This window comes from Nuphar pumila, chromosome 11 (assembly GCF_984573655.1).
Source record: "Nuphar pumila chromosome 11, dmNupPumi1.hap1.1, whole genome shotgun sequence".
Classification (NCBI taxonomy): Eukaryota; Viridiplantae; Streptophyta; class Magnoliopsida; order Nymphaeales; family Nymphaeaceae; genus Nuphar; species Nuphar pumila.
This window is the reverse complement of record NC_143259.1, coordinates 107,080,388-107,103,510: the sequence shown is the minus strand read 5'-3', so window position 1 is coordinate 107,103,510 and position 23,123 is coordinate 107,080,388. Positions and strand designations below refer to the sequence as shown.

The following is a 23,123-nucleotide window of genomic DNA, read 5'->3' as shown; positions in this document are numbered from 1 at the left end:
GTTAATACTGTGATAAGACATCGATACAATCATGAAACTTTCAAAATAGGTAATATTTCAAAAATATCACTGGGATTTTATATGCTTTTGAAAATGCCACAATAAAATCACAATAATTTCAAAACACCCACAGTTGTGACTGAGGGAAAACCATCCCCTTTTCAAGTGGAAAATAAAATAATTTAACTTGTTCCCTTGCAATTGCATTGAAATTAGAATTGCACGAGAAAAAGCACAAGCAACAGGGAGAATATATCTACTGCAAAACCCTGCAACAAGAAATAATATTGTCTTTTTTTTAAATGAATTTAAGCCAACATTATCTTTGATTCACCCATTGAAAACAAAACAGCACAAAATTAAAGTGAATCTACTAGCACGCTCATGAATACAACTCCTTAGTTTGTACTTTTGGCTAAAATCTACGCTTCTTCTTGTTCTTTTTGCGTATGTCTTTCTTCAGCTTTGCTATCTTCTTCATTTTCTTTTTCACACCACCTGTAGGCTTGAGCGCCAACTCAGCACCACCATCGGCTGGTTTGCTTTCAGTCATATCCACATCTGTAGAAAAACAACAGAATATCACTTGAATAAAACTGCCACTGAATGTGATTGAAAGGAATTATACAACTATCTGCTAATATGATGACGAACAATCCGGCTATTCTGTTCATTATAACCAGTTTCAATAGCTCCCATACATCCTAAGAACCATGCGAGTTTATCTTGCTACACCCTTTATGTTACTTAAAAGATGAAGGAGAAGCTTGAGGCTATTTCGCCGATTTAAGATCTTTTGTTTTTTTTGGTATTTGCTTCAAACAATTTGGTCAAACTGCTCGGCCAAGATTTTAAGAAGCTACCATGTCAGTGCAGATAATTGAGCTGTAAGAGTAAAACAGAAAAAATATGGACATTTCACATGGCAGCACCGCTGGCAGCATACCTGCGGCATGTTACACATAAATTGATCTTACATAGATTGCAGCACATTTACAAACATGTTAACGTTTAATGACGAAATTGATTGCAAACAGCAGCACAAGTGGCCATCTATTCTAGTCACTAAAGAATCATGCTCTGAAGAAGATCAAACATTGGATAACTGAGAGGCCGGCTATCTATAGAGATCTATGTCACATGGGTGCGGGTGCGGCACAGGTGCGGCGCAATTTCAAAAATTTTGGACACGGGGACTCAGCTATATATATATATATATAATTCTAGTAAACAATTAAAATTAAGGTAAACACATCTATGGGCCATGGTTAAAGGAAAAAAAACTTTAAACTAGACCTTGTGAAATGGTCCATAATCTGTACTGGTCCAATTTTTTAAATGACCCCTTTACTATAGCATTCACATCTGTTCAGTTTTGACATTCAATTATTCAAATGTTTAAACTGTATACGTTAATAGTTGCACAGACTGTGCAATGCAGTCTGTGACTGTATAGACTGTGCACAGTCACACGTGTGCAGTGACTGGGCAGTTGCAATTGCACAGTCTGTGACTATGCAACTGCATTGCACAGTCTGGTTATATATTAAAAAAAAAAGATATATAAAAAATGATTTTTTTTGTTTTTTGTCTTAAAAATGGACATTTTTGGACTCGATCAAAGTTGACCGAGTCCAAAATGTGGACGGACTCGGCCTCGACTCGTTGACCGAGTCCGACTCGGCGTTGACCGAGTCCGGGCCGAGTCCGAAGCCGCACCCGTGTCGGGGCGTGTCGAATCGGGTGCGGCACCTCCCTAGCCGAGTATGTGTGACATAGATAGAGATGATGACCTCGTATAGAAGCAAATAATGAGTCTTCTGTTGACTTTCTTATTGCAAGGCTGTCACAAGTACCCAAAGTTGGTAACTCGACTGCCATAATTTGGATTCCTCTGCCGTCTGTTCTTTGTTAGACAAACAATTGCCAACTCTTTGAGGTCCAGTTTGGCTATTTGTTTTTTTGAGAGATCCGTCAAGAATTAATTTATCTTTCCTAATAAATATGTTGGAATTGGAGGGATCTCGAACTCGTTAAGTATGAGGAAGCAGGACAAGGAGATATACATCAAAACGACAGCCAGAACTCCAGCCGCTCTCTCCAAATAAGAGTCACCAGGCCCTCTGACTTTAGACAACAAAAGACAGCCATGAACACTAGGTCTAGAAGGCACCGTATGTATCAAGCAGAGAACCTGTTGGTTTCCCACAAAGCGTGCTCCTTCCAACACTGATTGCATCCAGTGAATCCAAGGTTTACTATTGGAGGACACAGAGATGGTTCTCTCCCCTGCTGGAAGAAAACATAAAACTTTCTAGGTTTCAGGAAAGAGAAATTGAGGCTCCAAACTGTTAAATTGTAATACCTAATCATTGTAATCCTATATATATTTTATATATATATATATATATAGGAAGACACATGCACATATATATTTCATATATATGTACATGTATCTACCTACGTATATGTATAAAATATATATATTGATTTCTTGTAATAGTCGTAGGGGTATTTTAGTCATTTTGCGCATATTCATTTTATTGAATATGTTGTAATTATTTTCCTTTTATTACTTTTATTTTTTATCTTTTTCTTTTTAGTTTTAGGTTTTCGTGTACCTTGGGGGCTCACTTTCTAGTCGTTGGGCCCCATTGGAGGGACTCCAACTTCTAGTGCATTTGTGAGATTGATTCTTTAGTGGTTCTCTCCTTGTGTATTTTAATGGCTTTGGGTGAAAGCCCAAGTCTTCAATAAAGATTATATTCTTTCTTTTAGTGCATTTGCGAGATTGATTGGTTTGTGCCTTTGTACACAAGTGTTCTTATTGCGCATGTGTGCACTTGTTCTTCATCAAGAATATTGAGTCTTGATTATAGTATCTTGTCGAAGATACATTCACATGGTATCAAAGCAAGGTTGAAGAAAGATCATATGGATTTTCACATTTTATCGGTGCCTTAAAAAACCTGCCCTCAATTTTTTGACGCTTGGCATAGATTCTCTTATTCATCCAATATTTTAAAAGATTCTTCCACCAAGAAAGATCTAAAAATCTCTTGAGGTACGTATTTTTTTCCACATTTTTCCCCTCCAATGGGTGAAATACTCCAATTTCTCTCTCGGCTTTAAACTTAATGGCTCCAACTCACGTTTGGGCCGGAAATATGGAAGCACATATTAAAGGAAAAGGGCTTTGAGGCTATGTCCAAGACTCGATTCTCGAACCAAAGCCTAAGATCACCTTGATGGAGAGAAGAGAAATAAAAATTCTTGAAAGAGAAGAAAGAGCCAAGTCTCTTGAAGATTATTGTAAAAAACATGAAGAATGGGAGATGAGGAACTTCAAAATCCTCTCATGGATTTTCTTGCCCATGGAGACAAGAATCAATGCCAACATTATAAAATTCAAAAAAGCTTCTCAAGCGTGGGAATACCTTGAAAAAATGTACACTTTAAGGGATTTGTCCTACAAATACTATCTTCAAAAAAGGGCCTTGACCCTACAACAAAATGAAATGATTATTACAGAGTATTTCACGGAGTTGTCTTCCATTTGGGATGAGCTTGCCATGATTGAACCCAAATGGAGCGAAGAGGCTATTGAGCTTAGGTACAAGCAATTAGAAAAATATCGTTTTTTCAATTTTTTGAATGGGCTTAGGCTCAAATTTGAACAAATACGATCATCTCTCCTATCCGCCTTCACTTCCCCCTCTCTTGAAGATGTAATTACTAAACTAAGTGGGGAAGAGACACGTATGGGTATAAGTAAGAATAACCCAAGTGTTCTAGCAACACCTTCCAATAATGAAGAAAATGAAGGTGTTAATGACATTTCAAGACCGGAGAGCAATTTAAAGACCTACAAGCCTTCTCATTTCAAGAATCAAAACCAAAGTTCAAGCAGTTAATGAGGAAATAGGGATTATAGCAAGCTCTTGTGCCACTTTTGTAAGGAACCGGGGCACATCAAGCCTATATGTCCAAAATGAAAGAAGTTACTAACCATGACTACCACATCCCAACCTCAAAAGGAAGAGTGTTCATCATCTTTAAATAGAGCTCTCTCATTGCAACAAATTGTGGATGCTCTTCAACCTCTTATCAAAAGGGTTATTTCTGGAGCCGTCATGTCAACCTCTTCTCCTCCTGGTAAGACATCGCGGCTTTTAGATTCTGGTGTTTCATTTCACATGACCCCAAGTATGAGTTCTTTTTCTGATTACTCAAATAATTGCTCCCTATCATTTGTTTCAACTGCGGATGGAACATCTCTTGAAGTAGAAGGAATTGAAAATTTTGAAAAACAAGATTTTTTTATTACAAGAATTAGATTTATACCTAAATTAAACTTAAATTTACTTTCAGTTTCTCAACTCTCGAATCATGAGTGTGATATAAAATTTTTATCTAACACATGTTGGATACAGGATCGCCGGTCCGGGAGGTTGATTGGGGAAGGCTCTAGGAAGGGCGATCTTTACTACATCGATTCTCTTCAAATTCCAAAGAACCTATTTTGTAATGTTGTCCAACAAAAAGATATTAATGTGTGGCACAAGAGACTTGGACATCCAAATACTGTAAAAATTTCTCATTTACCTTTTGTTAAAAGTCTATGTAAAAGTGATTTCAATTGTAACGATTGTATACTTGGGAAAATGAAAAAATTACCTTTTGGTCAACGATCTATGTTTACAACAAGAACTTTTGAAATTGTTCATTCGGATGTACGGGGACCGGCACCTATTTTGTCAAAAGGAGGTTTTTCATATTATGTCATTTTTGTTGCCAACTACACGAGATATTGTTGGATTTATTTTCTTAAACACAAATATGAAGTTTTTTCGACTTTTAAAACATATCATATGTTGATTAAAAAACAATTCAATGGGGATCTAAAAAATTTTAGAACGAACTCTTGTGGAGAATACCTTTCAAGTGAATTAAAAAATTATCTTGAAAGTCATGGTAATCTTCACCAAAGATCTTGTTTGAAAACCCCTCAACAAAATAGATTAGCCGAAAGAAAGCATAGACACATAATAGAGACAACTCGAACTCTACTTATTTCTCAAAACATTATAAAAGGTTTTTGGGTAGAAGTTGCTTTAGCGTCTGTCTATCTAATAAATCGTCTACCTTCGAAAAACTTGAACAATATCTCGCCTTTTGAAATGTTGTATACCAAAGAACCCAACTATAGTCGGTTCAGAATTTTCGATTGCAAATGCTTTGTTCTTACTAACAAGAACGACAAGCTTTCACCGAAAGCCATTGCCTGCGCCTTTCTTGGATATTCTGAAACCCAAAAAGGGTTTTGTTGTTATGATATTAAGAATGATAAATTATATGTTTCCAGAAATGTGAGTTTTCTAAAAAATGTTAATGGTTTTGAAGTGAACCTTTTAAAGAAAACATGGATTATTCCTTCTTATTTAAATTATTAGCTCATGATGATCATAGTGATGATGAACGCACTCCTAATGAGGCCAATGATAAAGAAGATGAAGAAGATATTCCCTTCCATCCTCCTATCTCCCAACATAGTGATGAAGGGGCATCGAGAGACCCTATAACATATACCCATAGAGACAGAAATAGTTTTAGGAGTGCGATTAAAAAATACAGTGAACCTAGTGGTTCCAATTCAACAAATGATGAAAATCTACGAATAACTAAGAGGAATAGAAAGATGCCTTCTAGGTTCATCTCATATGATTCCTTTACTCCTAAACATAGAGCATGTCTTAGCATCATTCATTCGTATGTAGTACCCAGGAACTTCGAAGAAGCAAAAAAGAATGATGAGTGGCTAAAAGCAATGGAATGTGAGCTTGCAGCTCTCAACAGGGCAAAAACTTGAGAATTTCAAGTTCTTCCTAAGGTAAGAAAGCAATAGGGTACAGATGGGTATTTAAGGTAAAGACTAAGAGCGATGGATCTCTTGAAAGATATAAAGCTCGGTTAGTTGCAAAGGGATATAGTCAAGAATACGGGATTGACTATGAAGAAACGTTGGACTCTGTGACCCGAATGGCCACTGTCTGATGCCTCATCACTGTTGCCTCAATTAACAAATAGAGCATCTATCAGATAGATGTTAAAAATGCCTTCCTAAATGGCGATTTAAATGAGGAGGTATATATAGATGTTCCACCAGGAATGAAGGCTCCCAAAGAGAAAGTGTTTCGCCTTCGAAAAACACTTTATGATTTAAAATAAGCTCCTAAGGCTTGGTATGATAGGTTTAACTCCGTAATGTTAGAAAATGGGTTTTCATCCTGTTTCATTGACACTGCTTTGTTCGTTAGAAAAACCAATGCAGGGATTATCATTCTGCTTTTGAATGTAGATGATATGCTAATAACAACAAGTGATACTAAAGGGGTTAAAAGTATAAAATCAATTTTAAAAGATAGATTTGAAATGCCTCATTTGGGATTTCTAACTTATTTTTTGGGTACTAAAGTGACATACTCTCATAGAGGGTATTTTTTGTCTCAAACTAAGCTTGCCTCTGAGATTATTGACAGGTCAGGTATTACGGATGACAAGGTTTGTGAAACTCTTGCTATAGTAGGAGCCAAAACGAATATTAATGATGGCATCCATTTTTCAAATCCCACCTCCTACAGGCAGCTTGTGGGATTATTGATGTATCTGAGTATAACTAGACTAGATATCTCTCATACAGTTCATACTGCAAGTCAGTTCCAACATGCTCATAAGATACATAAAGGGTACACTAAATAAAAGAGTATTCTTATCTTCTTCTTTTGAATTAAAATTAATTGCTTATACTGACTCTGACTGGAGAGGTGATCCAAATAATCGTTACTCCACCACTGGTTTTTGTGTGTTTTTAGGAGACTTGATGATCTCATAAAGATGTAAAAAGCAACAAAAGTGTATTTATCTTCTACTGAAGCTGAATATCGAGTCATGGCAACTAGTACCATGGAAATTGTATGGATTCATCAGTTATTAGAAGACATGGGGATCAATGTAGAAGGGTCCACCAAGTTATACTGTGACAACAAGAGTGTAATTTATATTGACAAAAATCATACTTTTCATGAGCGGACTAAACACATTGAGATGGACTGTCACTATGTCCGAGAAGCATATCTGAAAGGAGTCATAGATCTTCCATATGTAACTTCAAAATATCAGTTGGCAGATTTCTTAACCAAAGCGTTGTGTTCTTCGCGATTCAACTTCCTTCTTGGCAAACTTTCGGTCATCATGCCCTAAGTTTGAGGGGGGTGTTAAATTGTAATACCTAATCATTGTAATCCTATATATATTTTATATATATAGGAAGACACATGCACATATATATTTCATATATATGTACATGTATCTACCTACGTATATATATAAAATATATATATATTGATTTCTTGTAATAGTCATAGGGGTATTGTAGTCATTTTGTGCATATTCATTTTATTAAATATGTTGTAATTATTTTTATTTTTTATCTTTTTCTTTTTAATTTTAGGTTTTTGTGTACCTTGGGGGCCCACTTTCTAGTCGTTGGGCCCCTCCAACGGGGGGCTCCAACGACTAGAAGTGGAGCCCCTCCAAGGCCTCCACTTCTCTATAAAAAGGGGTTCGCCCCTTGTGTATTTTAATGGCTTTGGGTCAAAGCCCAAGTGTTCAATAAAGATTATATTCTTTCTTTTAGTGCATTTGTGAGATTGATTGGTTTGTGCCTTTGTGCACAAGTGTTCTTACTTCTTAGTGTTCTTATTGTGCATGTGTGCACTTGTTCTTCATCAAGAATATTGAGTCTTGATTATAGTATCTTGTTGAAGATACTTTCACACAAACATGATACTCCAGCTGTAATAAAAGTGTCATCGCTTGCTCTCAATACAAAAGCAATGCGATCTTGAAGTGGTTAGCAGCAAGACACAAATTGAATATCAATGCAGCCAACACGTGGAGGGGGCCAAGGATTCAATATTATGTTGAAGGGGGCCAACATCAAATAAGGATTTCTTAATCTGGCCTCCAAGGATAATGCAGAAAGTAATCAAAGCATGAGTTCCAGATCTCACGCTTAACACACTTGATAGAATAACTCCAACCGTCTCCAACAATTCTATTGAGAATGGCTCATGTGTCCAATGACTATGTGAAAGGTTACTCCCCAACAAGCTTGAATAAAAGAATATTTGAATTTCCTACCCCTCCACCATTGAAACTTTTCCCGTAATGAACAAGGGGAACGATTAATAGAGAACCGTTTTGTTACCTCCCTCCAGACACTAGTCATCACAATACAGTCCACGAATATACATTGGCCCAACTCCTCTGTATGTCTACAAAGCACACAACGATTAGCTAAGGGAATACCCGTAAGTTGTAGGCAGTCTAGAGTTGGGAGATTGATACAATGTCCAGCAGTGCCTCGGATGAGCTTTAGAATCCCAAATCATAAAATGCCAAGATTCTATAGTATGATGGAATCGGAGGGAATCCCAGACACTAACGAATCCCAAATTCTATAGTACGAGAAGAATTTGGAGCCCACACAACACGATCCGCTACTGATTGAAGGTGGATAGGCTGAGGAACCCAACAAGATAAGATGGAAGACAAAGAGAACTGGAACAAGGCAGGATCCTCAACGACCATGTCAGCAACAGATTTCAAAAGCACAGAACCCACAGCATCCAATTCAGAGGCATTAACTCAACCAGAAATAGATGAATCAAGCCACCGATCAGACCAAAATTTCATATGATGCCCATTTCCCAACTGCCACCAAATATCAGCCTTAATAGCACGCCAGCCTCAAATAAGCCCTCTCCAAGCCCAAGATCCACAATGTACTGGACCAAATGACCAAAGGCTCTTAAAATGGTTGGAATACATGAATCTGGTCCATAACGAATTACACTCAAGAATAATCACCTAAAGGAATGCCAGATTGGCACTATTCACATCCACTAATTTACGAAGGCCCATACCCCCCACAATGTGAGGTCAGAACAAATCTGTCAATGACATCAGATGCATATTGTTGTGACAACCGTGGCACATGCGTGCCGTGGCATAGCTAGGTCTTTTGTTTTTCCTTTTAGTCCTGTTTTAGCCTGTCTGAAAACCCTGTGTGGCTCAAGCTTAGTTTTCATAGGCACTAGGCAGAGCCTAGACGGTGAGCCTTTAAAAAGGCCTAGGCAGTACCCGAAATAAAAAATTAAAAAAACTATAAAAAACATAATAAAAAACATGTATACTAAAGCAATTATATTACATAACCTTAACTTGCTCAAACAAATTAAGAATAAATTAACAATTGAATAAACAAACAATACAACTAACAATGTGAAGAACAATACACAAAAAATAAAATCATGTATACAAAACAATTAACAACAACAATAGACATAATACAAGCAATAAACAAATAATATATTCTTCTTCTTCTTCTTAACAATAGATATAATACAAGCAATAGACAAATAATGTCGTCTTTTTCTTCTCAACAATAGACATAATACAATCAATGGAAAAATAACATGTCTTCTCTTTCATCTTATTCTCCTCCTCTTTAAAGAAGAAAACAAATAATGTCTTCAAAAAAAAAATTAAAAAAAAAAAGCCTAGGCTCTCAAAAAAGCCTAGGAGATTGCAGCCTAGGCGGCACCTAAGCAGTAATATAGGGCCCCAGCACCCAAACCTGGTCACCCAGGCGGTGGGGCTGCCCCTAAGTCACCTAGGCCGCCTAGGCGGTGCCTAAGGGCTAAGGGCCCTTCTGGCCTTGTAATTAACATAGGAGGAGACATGGTACTGTAATGAAATGGTGGTCTTCAACAAATGCACAAATAACTCACAAACAAGTGTCTATTGGAGACACTACAAGCATGACCCTTGAAAGGGTATAAAAGGAAGAACACTTGAAAAATAAATAATACTTTATTCATGAACAAAATGCTTAAGAAGCATGGTGATTTACATTGAAGGGGTTCACCCCTATATATACAAAAAAGTGGGAGAGAGAGGAGAGCTCATTTTGAGCTCTCCAAAAGAGACGTTGCATTCCAACGTCTCTTAATATAGCTGTTGGACTACAGTCCAACAACATTTATTATTATATCTGTTGGACTATAGTCCAACAACATTTATTATAGCTGTTGGACTACAGTCCAACAGCTATTTGCATAGTCAAGTTCCAACAGGAACTTGACTGGATCAAATATCTAGTTTCTATTGAACTAGATGCTAAAAAAGAAAATAAAGAAAAATAATAAAAGAAAATAATAAAAGAAAATATAATAATATTAAATAATATATATATATATATTACAATTTACATTTTAACACTCCCCCTCAAACTTACGGTACAATGAGCGAAAGTTTGTCTAAGATGAAGTGAAATCTGGGAGCAGCGAGAGGCTTGGTGAAGAAGTCTGCTAATTGATATTCTGATGTAACATATGGCAGATCAATGGTTTCATGTAAGTATTCATCTCTGACATAGTGACAGTCCATCTCAATGTGTTTAGTGCGCTCATGGAATGTCCGGTTGCTTGCAATGTAGATCGCACTTTTGTTGTCACAACACATCTTTGAAGCTTGCGTTGCTTTAGCTCCCATATCCGCTAGCAATCGTCTGAGCCAAACAACCTCCATAGTGGTGGTTGCCATGGCTCTGTATTCAGCTTCGGTGGAGGAAAGAGAGACTTTTTGTTGCTTCTTGCACCTCCACGAAATTAAGGTTTCACCTAGGAACACACAAAAACCAGTAGTTGAGTGTCTATTATTGGGATCACCTCCCCAGTCAGCATCAGTATATGCAATTAAATTTAATGAAGATGAAGCAGACAACAAGAGTCCTCGTGAAAGAGAGGATTTTAAGTATCTAATAATACGCAAAATCGCTCCCATGTGCACGGAGGTGGGAGCATGCTGAAACTGACTGACTGTATGAACAGCATGAGTTATATCTGGCCTAGTAATGAAAAGATAAGAAAGAGCTCCAACAAGTTGTCTATAAGGAGTAGGATCATCAAGAAGTTCTCCATCATCAATTTTCATTTTAACATTGACAACTTCTGGAGTGTCTACTTTCTTATCATCTGTAATTCCAGACCTGGAAACGATATCAAGAGCAAATTTAGATTGAGATATCAAATACCCCCGAGGGGAATAAGCAACTTCAATGCCTAAAAAATATCTTAATAAACCTAAGTCAGTCATTTCAAAGTGAGTTTTAAGAAGAGATTTGATATTTGCAACTCCCTGTTTGTCGCCTTCGGTGATGATCATATCGTCCACATAGAGAAGAAGAATAATGATGTTTGCATCAGATTTCTTAACAAACAAAGCAGTGTCAGTTAAACAAGGTTGAAAACCAATATCAAGCATAACATGACTAAATCGGTCATACCAGGCTTTTGGAGCCTGTTTAAGACCATAAAGAGCTTTTTCTAGACGAAGAGCTTTACCCTAAAGGATACTAATACCAGGTGGGGCTTCCATGCATACTTCTTCAACGAGATTCCCATTCAGGAAAGCATTTTTGACATCTAATTGAAAGATAGGCCATGTTCTAATGGAGGCCAAGGCTATTAAAGTTCTAACAGTGGTCATACGGGCCACAGGAGCAAATGTTTCTTCATAATCGATGCCATACTCTTGGGCATATCCTTTTGCTACTAAACGGACCTTATATCTTTCCAGGGTCCCATCACTTTTGGTTTTGACTTTGTATACCCACCTACAACCTATAGGTTTCTTACCCGGAGGAATATCTTGTATCGTCCAAGTATTGGCCTTTTCTAGTGCATCCAATTCTATTTTCATGGCTTCTATCCATTCTATATGATTTTTTGCTTAAGAATAGGATGATGGTTCAACATATGATTGTATTAATGTAATGGCGGCCCTATACGTGGGTGAAAAAGATTCATAAGACACAAATTTTTCCGGAGGTTTAGAGATTCTAGACGTTCTTTTAGGTGAGACTTCAGAGTATTTTTGTAATGCACATGGAAGATTTTGCTCTCTACGTCTTGAATATTGTAGACTAACATCCCTATGGATTTGCTCTTCATTATCATCATTTTCAACAACAATAGGACTTTGATCATTGTCAAGGTCACATCCAACATCACATTCATTGGATTTTGAAGTTGGATCAATTAAAAACGAGTATTCAGTGACATCCTTGGATTTTTCAAATTCAAAGAAGCTTTCTTTTTCCAAAAAAGATACATTTCTTGACACATATAATTTGTCATTTTGAAAATCGAAACACCTGTAGCCTTTTTTATTATCAGAATATCCTAAAAAGGCACATGGGATTGCACGAGGAGAGAGTTTGTCATTTCTGTTGGTGAAAACAAAACATTTGCATCCAAAGACTCTTAATCTAGAATAATCTGGAGTTAAATTAACAAGTTTTTCTATTGGAGTTGTATTCTTTAATGAGGAAGATGGCATCCTATTAATGAGGTAGGTGGTAGTTAGGACCGCTTCAGCCCAAAAACTTTTTGGAACTTGTTTTGCAATTAGCAATGTCCTAGTAGTTTCCATAATGTGTCGATGTTTGCGTTCGGCTAGGCCATTATGTTGTGGAGTGTGTGGACATGATCTTTGATGTGTAATACCATGTAGATTGAGATAGTCTTTGAATTCGTTGGACATAAATTCTCCCCCTGAATCAGTGCGAAAAACAAAAATATCATTTTGAAACTTATTTTTAACCATTTTATGAAATATTTGAAAGTTAGCAAAGACATCAGATTTATGTTTAAGAAAATAAATCTAAGTATGTCTAGAAAAGTCATCAACAAAAATGACATAATATGTATAACCACCTTTGGAAATAACTGGTGCGGGGCCCCAAACATCCGAATGTATTAACTCAAGTGGTCGTGAGGAAACAAAAGTTCTACTAAGAAATGGTAACCTTTTCATTTTGCCAAGAATGCAGTCTTTACAAGAAAAATTTTCAGAATTACAAAATTTTTCCAAGCTTGGAAAATATTGAATTTTAGACATATGAGGATGGCCAAGCTTTTTGTGCCATAAATCCAATTCTAATTTCTGAATATTATAACAAAATGCATTCTTGGGTAATTCCAAAAAGTCCATGTAATAAAGTCTTCCTTCTCTATGGCCTTCCCCAATCAGCTTCCCTGACTGGCGATCCTGTACCCAACAACCATGAGAAAAGAAGGAGATATTACATCCATAATCAGATATTTGTGAGACAGATAAGAGATTCAAATTAAGTTTAGGGATATATCTAACTTCTGGGATAAAAAATCTTTTGGATTTTTGAAGATTTTCAAAACATCATATTCCTTTTACTTCGAGAGATGTGCCATCGGCTGTAAAAACCTTTGACACACTTAAGTTATTTTTAAGACATTCAGATAGACTATTAACATTTGGGGTCATATGAAAAGAAGCACCAGAATCTAAAAGCCAAGGAAAGTTACCTGGACTGAAGAAAGATGCAACTGCCGCTCCAGTTGAGGCTTCGGTTGAGGAGGATACCCCTTTGAGAAGAGGTTGAAAGATTTCCATCAGTTGAGCCATAGACAAAGGTGCATCTTGATCTTTTGACTCAGATTCAACAGATGCAACTCTTTTTTCTTCTCTTCTTTTTAACATTGGACATTGAGGCCTATAGTGCCCCGGTTCATGACAACGATGACAAATAACTTTTCTTTTATTAAAGTCGCCATTTTGCCTTCCAAAATGAGGCGGCTTGTAAGTACGAGTATGATTCCCCGGTCTAGATACAGCTAAAACGGAGTCATCATCAACTTTTGGAGTACTTTTTCTAAGTCTATTTTCCTCCATAGTGAGCTCTTCTATAGTATCAACAATAGAAGGAATTTTTCCACGATGTAAAAGGGCCGATTTGGTGGATTCAAACTCCGGCCTTAGACCATTCACAAATTGATAGAAATGTTCCATATCGAGTTGCTTTTGGCAAAGCTCGATGTCTTCGGCACAATGCCATTTGGGCTCAAGAAGAGTCAACTCTTCCCAAAGTTCGGACAACTCATTATAATATTCTCGAATAGTTTTATCTTTTTGAGTCATTGTCCGAACTTTATCTTGTAAATTGCATACATGTGCAATATCTTTAAGGGAATACATGTTTTTGAGGTATTCCCAAGCCTTATCGGCATGCTCAAACTTAGCTAGACTAGAGCATTTTTTAATGTCTATGCTATTGATGAGCCATGACATAATTTTTGCATGCCCTATCCTCCATTCTTTCCATTTCTTTTCATAAGTGGCTAACGGCTTACTCTTCTCTTCTTCCGTTAGAGGAGCCTCTTTATCACCCTCTTTCTTGGTAAGAGATAGTTTAGGTTCCAAATCGGAACCATCCACTATACCCCATAAACCTTTTCCCCAAATGTGGTGCTTCATAATCGAAGCCCACATTACATAGTTAGTATCATTTAGCTTCATAGGAATGATGGTGATCTTATCATTGTCATCCATCCTTTACAAGGGTAAGAGAGGAATAAATAGGAGGAGAGAGAGAGAAAAATAAAAAGAAAAGAAAAATAGTAGACAAAGGAATAAGAGAGGATACAAAACCAAAATTTTTTGTAGCACAAGTTCGCCTTTCTTCAAACAAATCTTCTTGAGCCAAGAACAAGGTGATGAAACACCTTTTGTAAATGTGGCACAGAAATCGAGGCAAAAGCACTTCAAGATCTAAGGATTTCGTAGCTCTGATATCATGTAATGAAATGGTGGTCTTCAACAAATGCACAAATAACTCACAAACAAGTGTCTATTGGAGACACTACAAGCATGACCCTTGAAAGGGTATAAAAGGAAGAACACTTGAAAAATAAATAATACTTTATTCATGAACAAAATGCTTAAGAAGCATGGTGATTTACATTGAAGGGGTTCACCCCTATATATACAAAAAAGTGGGAGAGAGAGTTTTGAGCTCTCCAAAAGAGACGTTGGATTCCAAGGTCTCTTAATATAGCTGTTGGACTACAGTCCAACAACATTTATTATTATAGCTGTTGGACTATAGTCCAACAGCATTTATTATAGCTGTTGGACTACAGTCCAACAGCTATTTGCACAGTCAAGTTCCAACAGGAACTTGACTGGATCAAATATCTAGTTTCTATTGAACTAGATGCTAAAAAAGAAAATAAAGAAAAATAGAAAAAGAAAATAATACTGCCGGTCCCAAGCCCGGAACTCCGCCTGTGTAGTTATACACTGCCGGTCCCAAGCCCGGATAAAGGAGGAGGGTTGCGGTAGGCCTGTGACAGCCAGCATAAAAACTTTGTCATATCCTATGAAAATGAACCAATATGAGAATTTCGTTGGGGCGTTCCCTACTGAGCGACGCGCTGTACTCTCTAGGCCCGGAGGCAGTGATAAATGTGCAAGGGTTGCTAGGTCGTCGCCCAGAAGCGACGCGTCACACCGGCGCCCGGGTGTGGTGTCAAATAGGCAAGGGTTCCCTCACTTTGTTGGATGGGTGGGGGTAAAGAAGTTAGTCCAAGACCATAAAATTAGGTTAGCCACTTGGAACATAGGGTCTTTAACTGGTAAGTTGGTAGAGTTAGTAGATGTTATGTGTAGGAGAAAGATTGATATTTTATGTCTTCAAGAGACCAAATGGGTAGGTGAGAAAGCTAAAGTGATAGAACCTTGGGGATATAAGATTTGGTATACAGGAATAAATAGGAATAGGAATGGAGTAGGGATTGTTATGAGTCGTCAGTTTATAGATAATGTAGTTGAGGTCCGTAGGAAGGGTGATAGAATTTTACTTATTAAATTAGTATTAGGTACGGATATTATTAATATTATTAGTGTTTATGCACCTCAAGTAGGTTTAGATGATTCCATTAAGCATCAATTTTGGGACGATTTAGATGGAGTAGTACAAGAGACATCTTATGGAGAAAAGCTTTTCATCGGCGGTGACCTTAATGGACATGTAGGCATTAGTAGGGATGGATTTGAGAATATCCATGGAGGCTATGGTATAGGAGAAAGAAATGAAAGTGGAGAAAGGATTTTAGATTTTTGTTTGTCCTATGATATGATCTTAGCAAACACTTGGTTTAGGAAGAGGGAGTCTCACCTAGTAACATTTAAAAGTGGGGTTAATACGAGTCAAATAGATTTTTTCCTACTTAGAAAGAGAGATAGGGGTTGTTGCATCGATTGTAAGGTTATACCAGGAGAAAGTGTAGCTACACAACATAGAGTCTTAATTTTAGATCTTAGAATTAGACAATGCCGCAAAAGGGATAGACATAGGATAGATCCTAGAATTAAGTGGTGGGCACTGAAAGGAGCTAAACAAGGAATGTTTGTAGAGCAGGTAGTTAAGGAAGTTGATTGGTGTCTCAAGGAGGATTCAGAATCAATGTGGAATAAGATAGCGGGTGGTATGAGAAAAGTAGCTAAGGAGGTATTGGGTGAGTCTAAAGGCGGTGCACCACTAGGTAAGGATACATCATGGTGGAACGAGGATGTCAAATCAGCTATTAAGGTTAAAAGAGAGTGTTATAGAAATCTAAGTAAGAGTCGTGATAATGAGAATTTGGAGAAGTATATGATAGCAAAGAAGGAAGCTAAAAAAGTTGTTCGAAACGCGAGGGCTAAGGTATATAAGGAGGTTTATGACAAGTTGGATACCAAAGAAGGCGAGAAGGATATTTATAGGCTTGCAAAGATGAGAGATAGGAAATCGAAGGATTTGGGTATGGTTAGATGTATCAAAGATGAAACGCAAAGGGTTTTAGTCAAAGATGAGGAGATTAAGGAAAGATGGAAAGATTATTTTGATAAGCTATTTAATGATAGTCATGCTCAAGATCTTGGAGACTTCTCCATTCCTTTTCATGAGATAAATCGTGACTTCATGCGCAAGATTCAAAAGAAAGAAATTGCAGAGGCTTTGAAGAAAATGAAATCAAGAAGGGCAGTTGGCCCAGATGGTATACCTATCGAGGCTTGGAAATGCTTGGGAGAGAAAGGTTTAGAATGGTTGACAAATCTTTTTAACTTGATTTGGCGAACAAATAAGATGCCTAATGAGTGGAGGAAGAGTACTTTGGTGCCTTTATATAAGAATAAGGGTGATATACAAGATTGCACAAACTATCGTGGTATAAAACTCATGAGTCATACTATGAAACTTTGGGAGAGGGTGATTGAGTCTAGGTTGAGGAAGGTTGTCATGATATCGGAGAATCAATTTGGTTTTATGCCTGGAAGATCAACTATGGAAGCTATACATCTTCTTAGACAACTTATTGAAAGATATAGAGAGAGGAACAAAGATTTGCATATGGTTTTTATTGATTTAGAGAAGGCATACGATAGAGTACCTAGGGACGTTCTCTGGTGGACAATGATGAAGAAAGGTGTTTCTCTCAAGTACATTAGTATAATTAAAGATATGTATGAAGGAGTAGTAACCAATGTCCGCACTTGTGGAGGGGTGACAACCAATTTTCCGATAACGGTTGGGTTACATCAAGGATCTGCTTTAAGCCCTTTCCTATTTGCGATAGTGATGGATGAGCTTACGAGATCAATCCAAGAAAATGTACCGTGGTGTATGTTGTTTGCTGATGATATTGTTTTGATTGATGAGTCTAGAACTGGGGTTAATGCTAAGTTAGAATTATGGAGACAGACATTGGAAGCTAGAGGTTTTAAGTTGAGTAAGAGTAAGACTGAATATATGGAATGTCGGTTTAGTAAGCAACGAAGTAGTGATGGGAGTGTAGTGAAGCTTGGTGAGCAAGATATACCGGTGAATGATTATTTCAAATATTTGGGATCCATCATTCAAAAGTATGGAGAAATTGATGGAGATGTAAATCATAGGATAAAGGTTGGGTGGATGAAATGGAAAAGTGCTACTGGAGTGCTGTGCGATCGTAGAATGCCATTGCGGTTGAAGGGAAAGTTTTATAGGACGACTATTAGACCCGCTTTACTATATGGTACGGAATGTTGGGCTGCCAAGAGACATCATATTCAAAAAATGAGTGTAGCTGAGATGCGGATGCTTAGATGGATGTGTGGAAATACAATAAAAGATAAGATTCGGAACGAAGAGATACGTAAGAAGGTAGGTGTTGCACCAATTGAAAATAAGATGCGAGAGAATCGTTTACGGTGGTTTGGACATATTCGGCGAAGGCCTAATGATGCTCCAGTTAGAAGGTTGGAGAAATGGGAAAATATATTAGTTAAAAGAGGTCGGGGTAGGCCTAGGAAGACTTGGATGGAGATGATAGGAAAGGATATGAATGCGTTGAACCTCACCGAGGACATGGCGTTGGATAGAAATGATTGGAGGAAAAGGATTCATGTGGAAGACCCAAAATGAATTTCTTTTTTGGTTCATATCGCTGACCCCAATTGTTTTGGGATGAAGGCGTAGTTGTTGTTGTTGTTGTTGTAGAAAAAGAAAATAATAAAAGAAAATATAATAATATTAAATAATATATATATATATTACAGTTTACATTTTAACAGGTACCAGGAGCCCCATGCCAAAGTGTGTCAAGCTCCCAACCATGGCTAGGGGAACCTCCCTTGAAAATTTATGGTTCTCCATATGTTTTTGGGTTCCTCCTATCCATTGGGGGGTAGTGCCTAAACTACCTATAGAGGGAAACTCATTGGTAAGTATAGCTCCCCTTGAAGCCACACTCTCCAAGATTGTATCATCCTCACATTGCCCCACAGTGAGCCAACGTGCCATACTCTGTAAGTGTCATCTGGATAACTTATGAATAGAAGTTGTTTCTTGGACAATGTGCCTTCGTCCCTTTCGATTGCATTGCTTGTTGGTGCCACATGGCATCATCCCATGTGTCAATCTCTACCAACCAACGTGTTTCATATCTTCATTGCGCCCATGCCACCTGAGAGTGACATCTCTGGTGAAGAACAAGTTACAACACAGTGGTGTCGATCTTAACTTTGTCATCGCGAATTTGAGCAACCTTGATATAATGCAAGATTTCCTAGATGAAGTTCTCAAGTTCCTTGGCACTCCTAGTACCCGCATACTTTTGGGGCTCGAGAAGCTTTCTTTTGCTCAGAGTTACAAGTTACACTAGTACCAAAATCAATACTAGTGAAATTAAGTTATCACTAAAACGTGTCTAGAAATTTGCTCAGAGTTACAAGTTGCAACGTGTGGATGTACACAAAAATATAAAAAAGTAACACCACCTAAGGACAAAAATTCAGATCCCACTTCCATGCAAACAGGAAAAATCTTAAATTGGCAGCCAGAAAATTTTTAAAAATGATAAACTTTACGCACAACACATGAAATGGTTAACAAGTATGAAATACCCACAAGACCTAATTATCACATACAGAAATGATGCACAAAAGGGTTAATAAACTAACATATCCCCTGAAGTAATGCAACAGAATCATCAAAACAGAAACCTTCAGATGCAAAAGACAGACAACTACCAATAAACCAAATACACATGAAACAATTCTTATTGGGTGTAAAGAAACAAAAATCATTATGAATAGAAGAGAAGAAACCCGTTAAAGGGCAAAGAGAGAAGTGGTGGGTGGTGTGTACCCATGTTGGTGGGGGCTGAGGTGATGGCGTTGGGGGCAGGAGATGGGGTTGGAAGCTGCAGTTTTGGAGCGGCCAAGGCTGCCTCCTGAGCGGCTAGCTTGGCGACCTCCTTATTGTCATAGAAAGGCTTTGCGATCTCCCTTCTCAGCGTCCTCAACCTCTTCTTCTTCTTCGACCGCAGCGACTTCGCCATCAGGAATCAAATCCAAGTACCCTACCGAAAAAAGAAACAGCCTACCCAATGCTTCTATTGATCGTTTGATGGCTCTCCCTTACTGCTTGCAGTTCTTTTGGTTCTTTTGTTGAGCAACCTTGAGGGGTTAGAGTTTTAATGATTGGGGTTTATGGTCTCTAGCGTCCTTTATTCCTCCTGTTTCTACCATTGACTGTACTCTCTAGGAATATAGACGGTTCGGATTCAGATATGATTCGGCCAATACCATATTGGATGTTGGTTCAAAGGATTCATTCTCCGATCCAGATTCAGATTCGAATAGTAAAAATCTCGCTTTTTACATATAAACGGATTCGGATATCTGTCAAAGTCATACATTTTACAGGATTCGACAAAAAATTGCAACTATATCAGCATTTGATTATAATCAGATGTGGTTTTTGGGTTACCAAATGCAACTAAGGCTATGTTTGAGAGCAGAAATTAAGAGGGAGACGAGAGTGGAAATGGGAGCGGAGTTCACAACATCTTCAGAAGATGTTTTTGAACTCCATCAAAAACAATGAGGCGCTTTTTGGGATGAGGGAATTGCAAGGAGTATGAAAAAATACAAAAAATGGACTTTAAGGAAAAGGGAAATGAATTTTAAAAGAGTTGTGGATTTTCTCTATTGTTTTCAAATCCTCGATTTTTCATCATGTTTGATTGTAGATTAATGTAGGGGCCCGACTTGACCCATATGTATATATATATATTATATATATAATATAATAAGCCTGAATTGACAACATGCACTGGGTATGCATGCAGTTGTGTGTGAGTAGAAGCAAATATGTGTGCACGAAAGTGTCTGTGCAGTGGCATGTATCTCCTATGCCCGTGCAGAAAGTGACCTTGTGCAGCCGACAAGCACGAGGTCTACTGGAACAGGCTGCGGCATGCACACAACGAGGAGCCAAAGGGCCAACGCTATGTGTGATGGGATGCCATTTTGGATCTTGAGTTTTGCAGCTCAAACTTGCTCTTTCCAGCTAGGAACTTGAACACCACTACTAGGCCAACCTTCCAAAGATCACTCAAAGCTTGAGTTAGGCTTAATTGTGCTCAATATACAAATGGGGCAAGGTCTTCGAGTACAACAATGGCCAACAACACCAAATAAATAGATACAACACCAAATTGCACTAGGTTTGACTAGCTTAGAACTAGATTATAGGGTTTGCTTCTTTAAGCCAGAGCTCAGGCTCTACAGATAATTTACATGCACAAGTTGGACCAAAAGATCATCGAGCCAAGCTTTCGAACTCTAAAAACACACTTTTGAAGTAGCCCAAATATCTTGTTCCCTTTAGTGCACAACATCATGTTCTGCATCTGACTCACATTTCAAAGGTGTGTAGACCCTGATCTACGTACTTCTCACGTGCACAAATGGGATCATATAAAGCTCTATCAACGTATAATAGAACACACAATGGAGATCCAAATGTGCATGATTTGAAAACAGGTGTGTGGCTCCAAAGTGGTTGGATTTATCCTTTCATAGCCTGAGCTCGTGGTTTATCCTCATTATCCTAAAGTTCAATAACCCAAGTCCTATTATTTTCATTATAATCTTTGAAAAATGGTTGGCCTCTTGGAAATATTAAATATGAATAAATTTAATTTCAACTTTGGAGTGAAGAGATTAAAGTGCATCAGAATGGAAAGTTTCAAGCTTTTATGCGTTTAAGCTCTTATTTTTTGGGCCCAAATGGTTAAAGTCTTGCTTATTTGAAAGTTTATAGTCTCAATAAGATTATATTGACAATTATTGAAGTATGAGTTTATGCATGCGCTTCTATGATTAATCGCTTTGAAATTTAAAGGTCAAACAAAAGATTTATTCTAGTGGAAAAAAGTGAGCATGTATATTTTATGACAACTTCAAATAAGGGCAAAAAAAATTAAAAAGTAAAATAAAATCAACATTGGCAAAGAATCAAAATTACTGCTGAATAATGCAAGTTGCACACACTCACTTCTAAACTTACTCTTCTCACGTCTGCAACACATTTCATGGCAAGTATTTAGCTAGATGGAAAAAAATTATTTTCAGCATTTGTTTTAATTTTTTTTAGCAATAGGCAATTTCATCTTTTGAAAAAATGGAGCATCATTTTTAGACTTAGGTCATCATCACATTGCAATTCATAAATTTCATCAAAGCACTTAGCATTATGTCATGTACCCTTGTCATTCACAAATATCATCTCTATCTTATCATTTGTTTGTTATGAAATTCTCTAACATCATGGACTGAACCTAGCTCAGCCAACCCACTTAGACCATTTGGCCAAGCTGACTAGCCAACTAGCCTAGTCTAAGCTTACATTGAACCTAGTCTAGGACCCAAATCCTCAAAGTCTCGCATACCTTTGGAGTTTGCAGTGCTCGTGCTCTCACATTCATCAATTATAGGAGGGGCTACTCATAACTTGAGGTGAGATTTGGTGTTTTTTGTTCATATCTGATTATTTTTTATAAATTTAAATTTCGCTAACATTAGCATATCTATTGTATTTTGTGTCTTTTTTGAGTTTTGGTGGTTCCCACCACCAATCTCGCATTTTTTAAGATCACATTCAAGGTACGTCTTTTCGTAATGTCGTCGCCTCAACAATAACGATCAGACATCCTTGATCTTACTGATCCTTGTTCAACGTAGGAGGAAAGGTACGAGATATTGAAGAACAAATCCCTACACTCTTCATAAATTCAGATCCGAATTTTAGATTTATTTTCTAAAAAAATATTTTCATGAAAACCTCTGGTTTTAGCTTTTAAAAAAATATGATCCACACACTCCCATGCTCATAAGCCACTAAGCTTGAAGGATGATACCCATAGAGGGCCTCAAAGGGTTACATGCCTATGCTTGAATAATAACTTGAGTTAAAGGCAAATTCAGCCCATGAGAGGTAGTGAGACTATTGGGATGGTCTCTCTTTTGTAAAACACCTTAGAAAAGTCTCATATATTTGATTCACGACTTTTGTTTGTCTATCACTTTGAGGATGGTTGGAGGTACGAAAGTTGAGCTTGGTCCGATTAAGTTGGAAGTAGCTCTCCTATAATTGACTAAGGTAGGATCTTGGTCAATAAATATGCTCTTAAACATCCCATGAAGCTTTGCGACATGCTCAATAAATTGTTTTGACCGTGTAATCATCAGAGTGACTCATGAAGAAGTCATATTATTTTGTTAGCCGATCCACCATGACGAATACCACTTTCTTTTTTTCGGAGGAGGGTAAGGACTCTATGAATCTATGAAGTCCATTGAGATATCTTGTC

At 37.5% G+C, this 23,123-nt stretch overlaps 1 protein-coding gene across 1 annotated transcript; it reads right to left on the bottom strand.

The window, feature by feature from the left end:
• Nucleotides 1-270: 270 nt before the first annotated feature.
• Nucleotides 271-19,919, bottom strand: LOC149822720 (uncharacterized). Its single transcript, XM_089980008.1, has 2 exons — nucleotides 19,613-19,919; nucleotides 271-561 (listed from the first exon to the last, which is right to left on the bottom strand). The coding sequence occupies exons 1-2, from the start codon at nucleotides 19,803-19,805 to the stop codon at nucleotides 416-418; spliced, it is 339 nt and encodes a 112-aa protein (XP_089836134.1). The 5' UTR covers nucleotides 19,806-19,919; the 3' UTR covers nucleotides 271-415.
• Nucleotides 19,920-23,123: the final 3,204 nt, after the last annotated feature.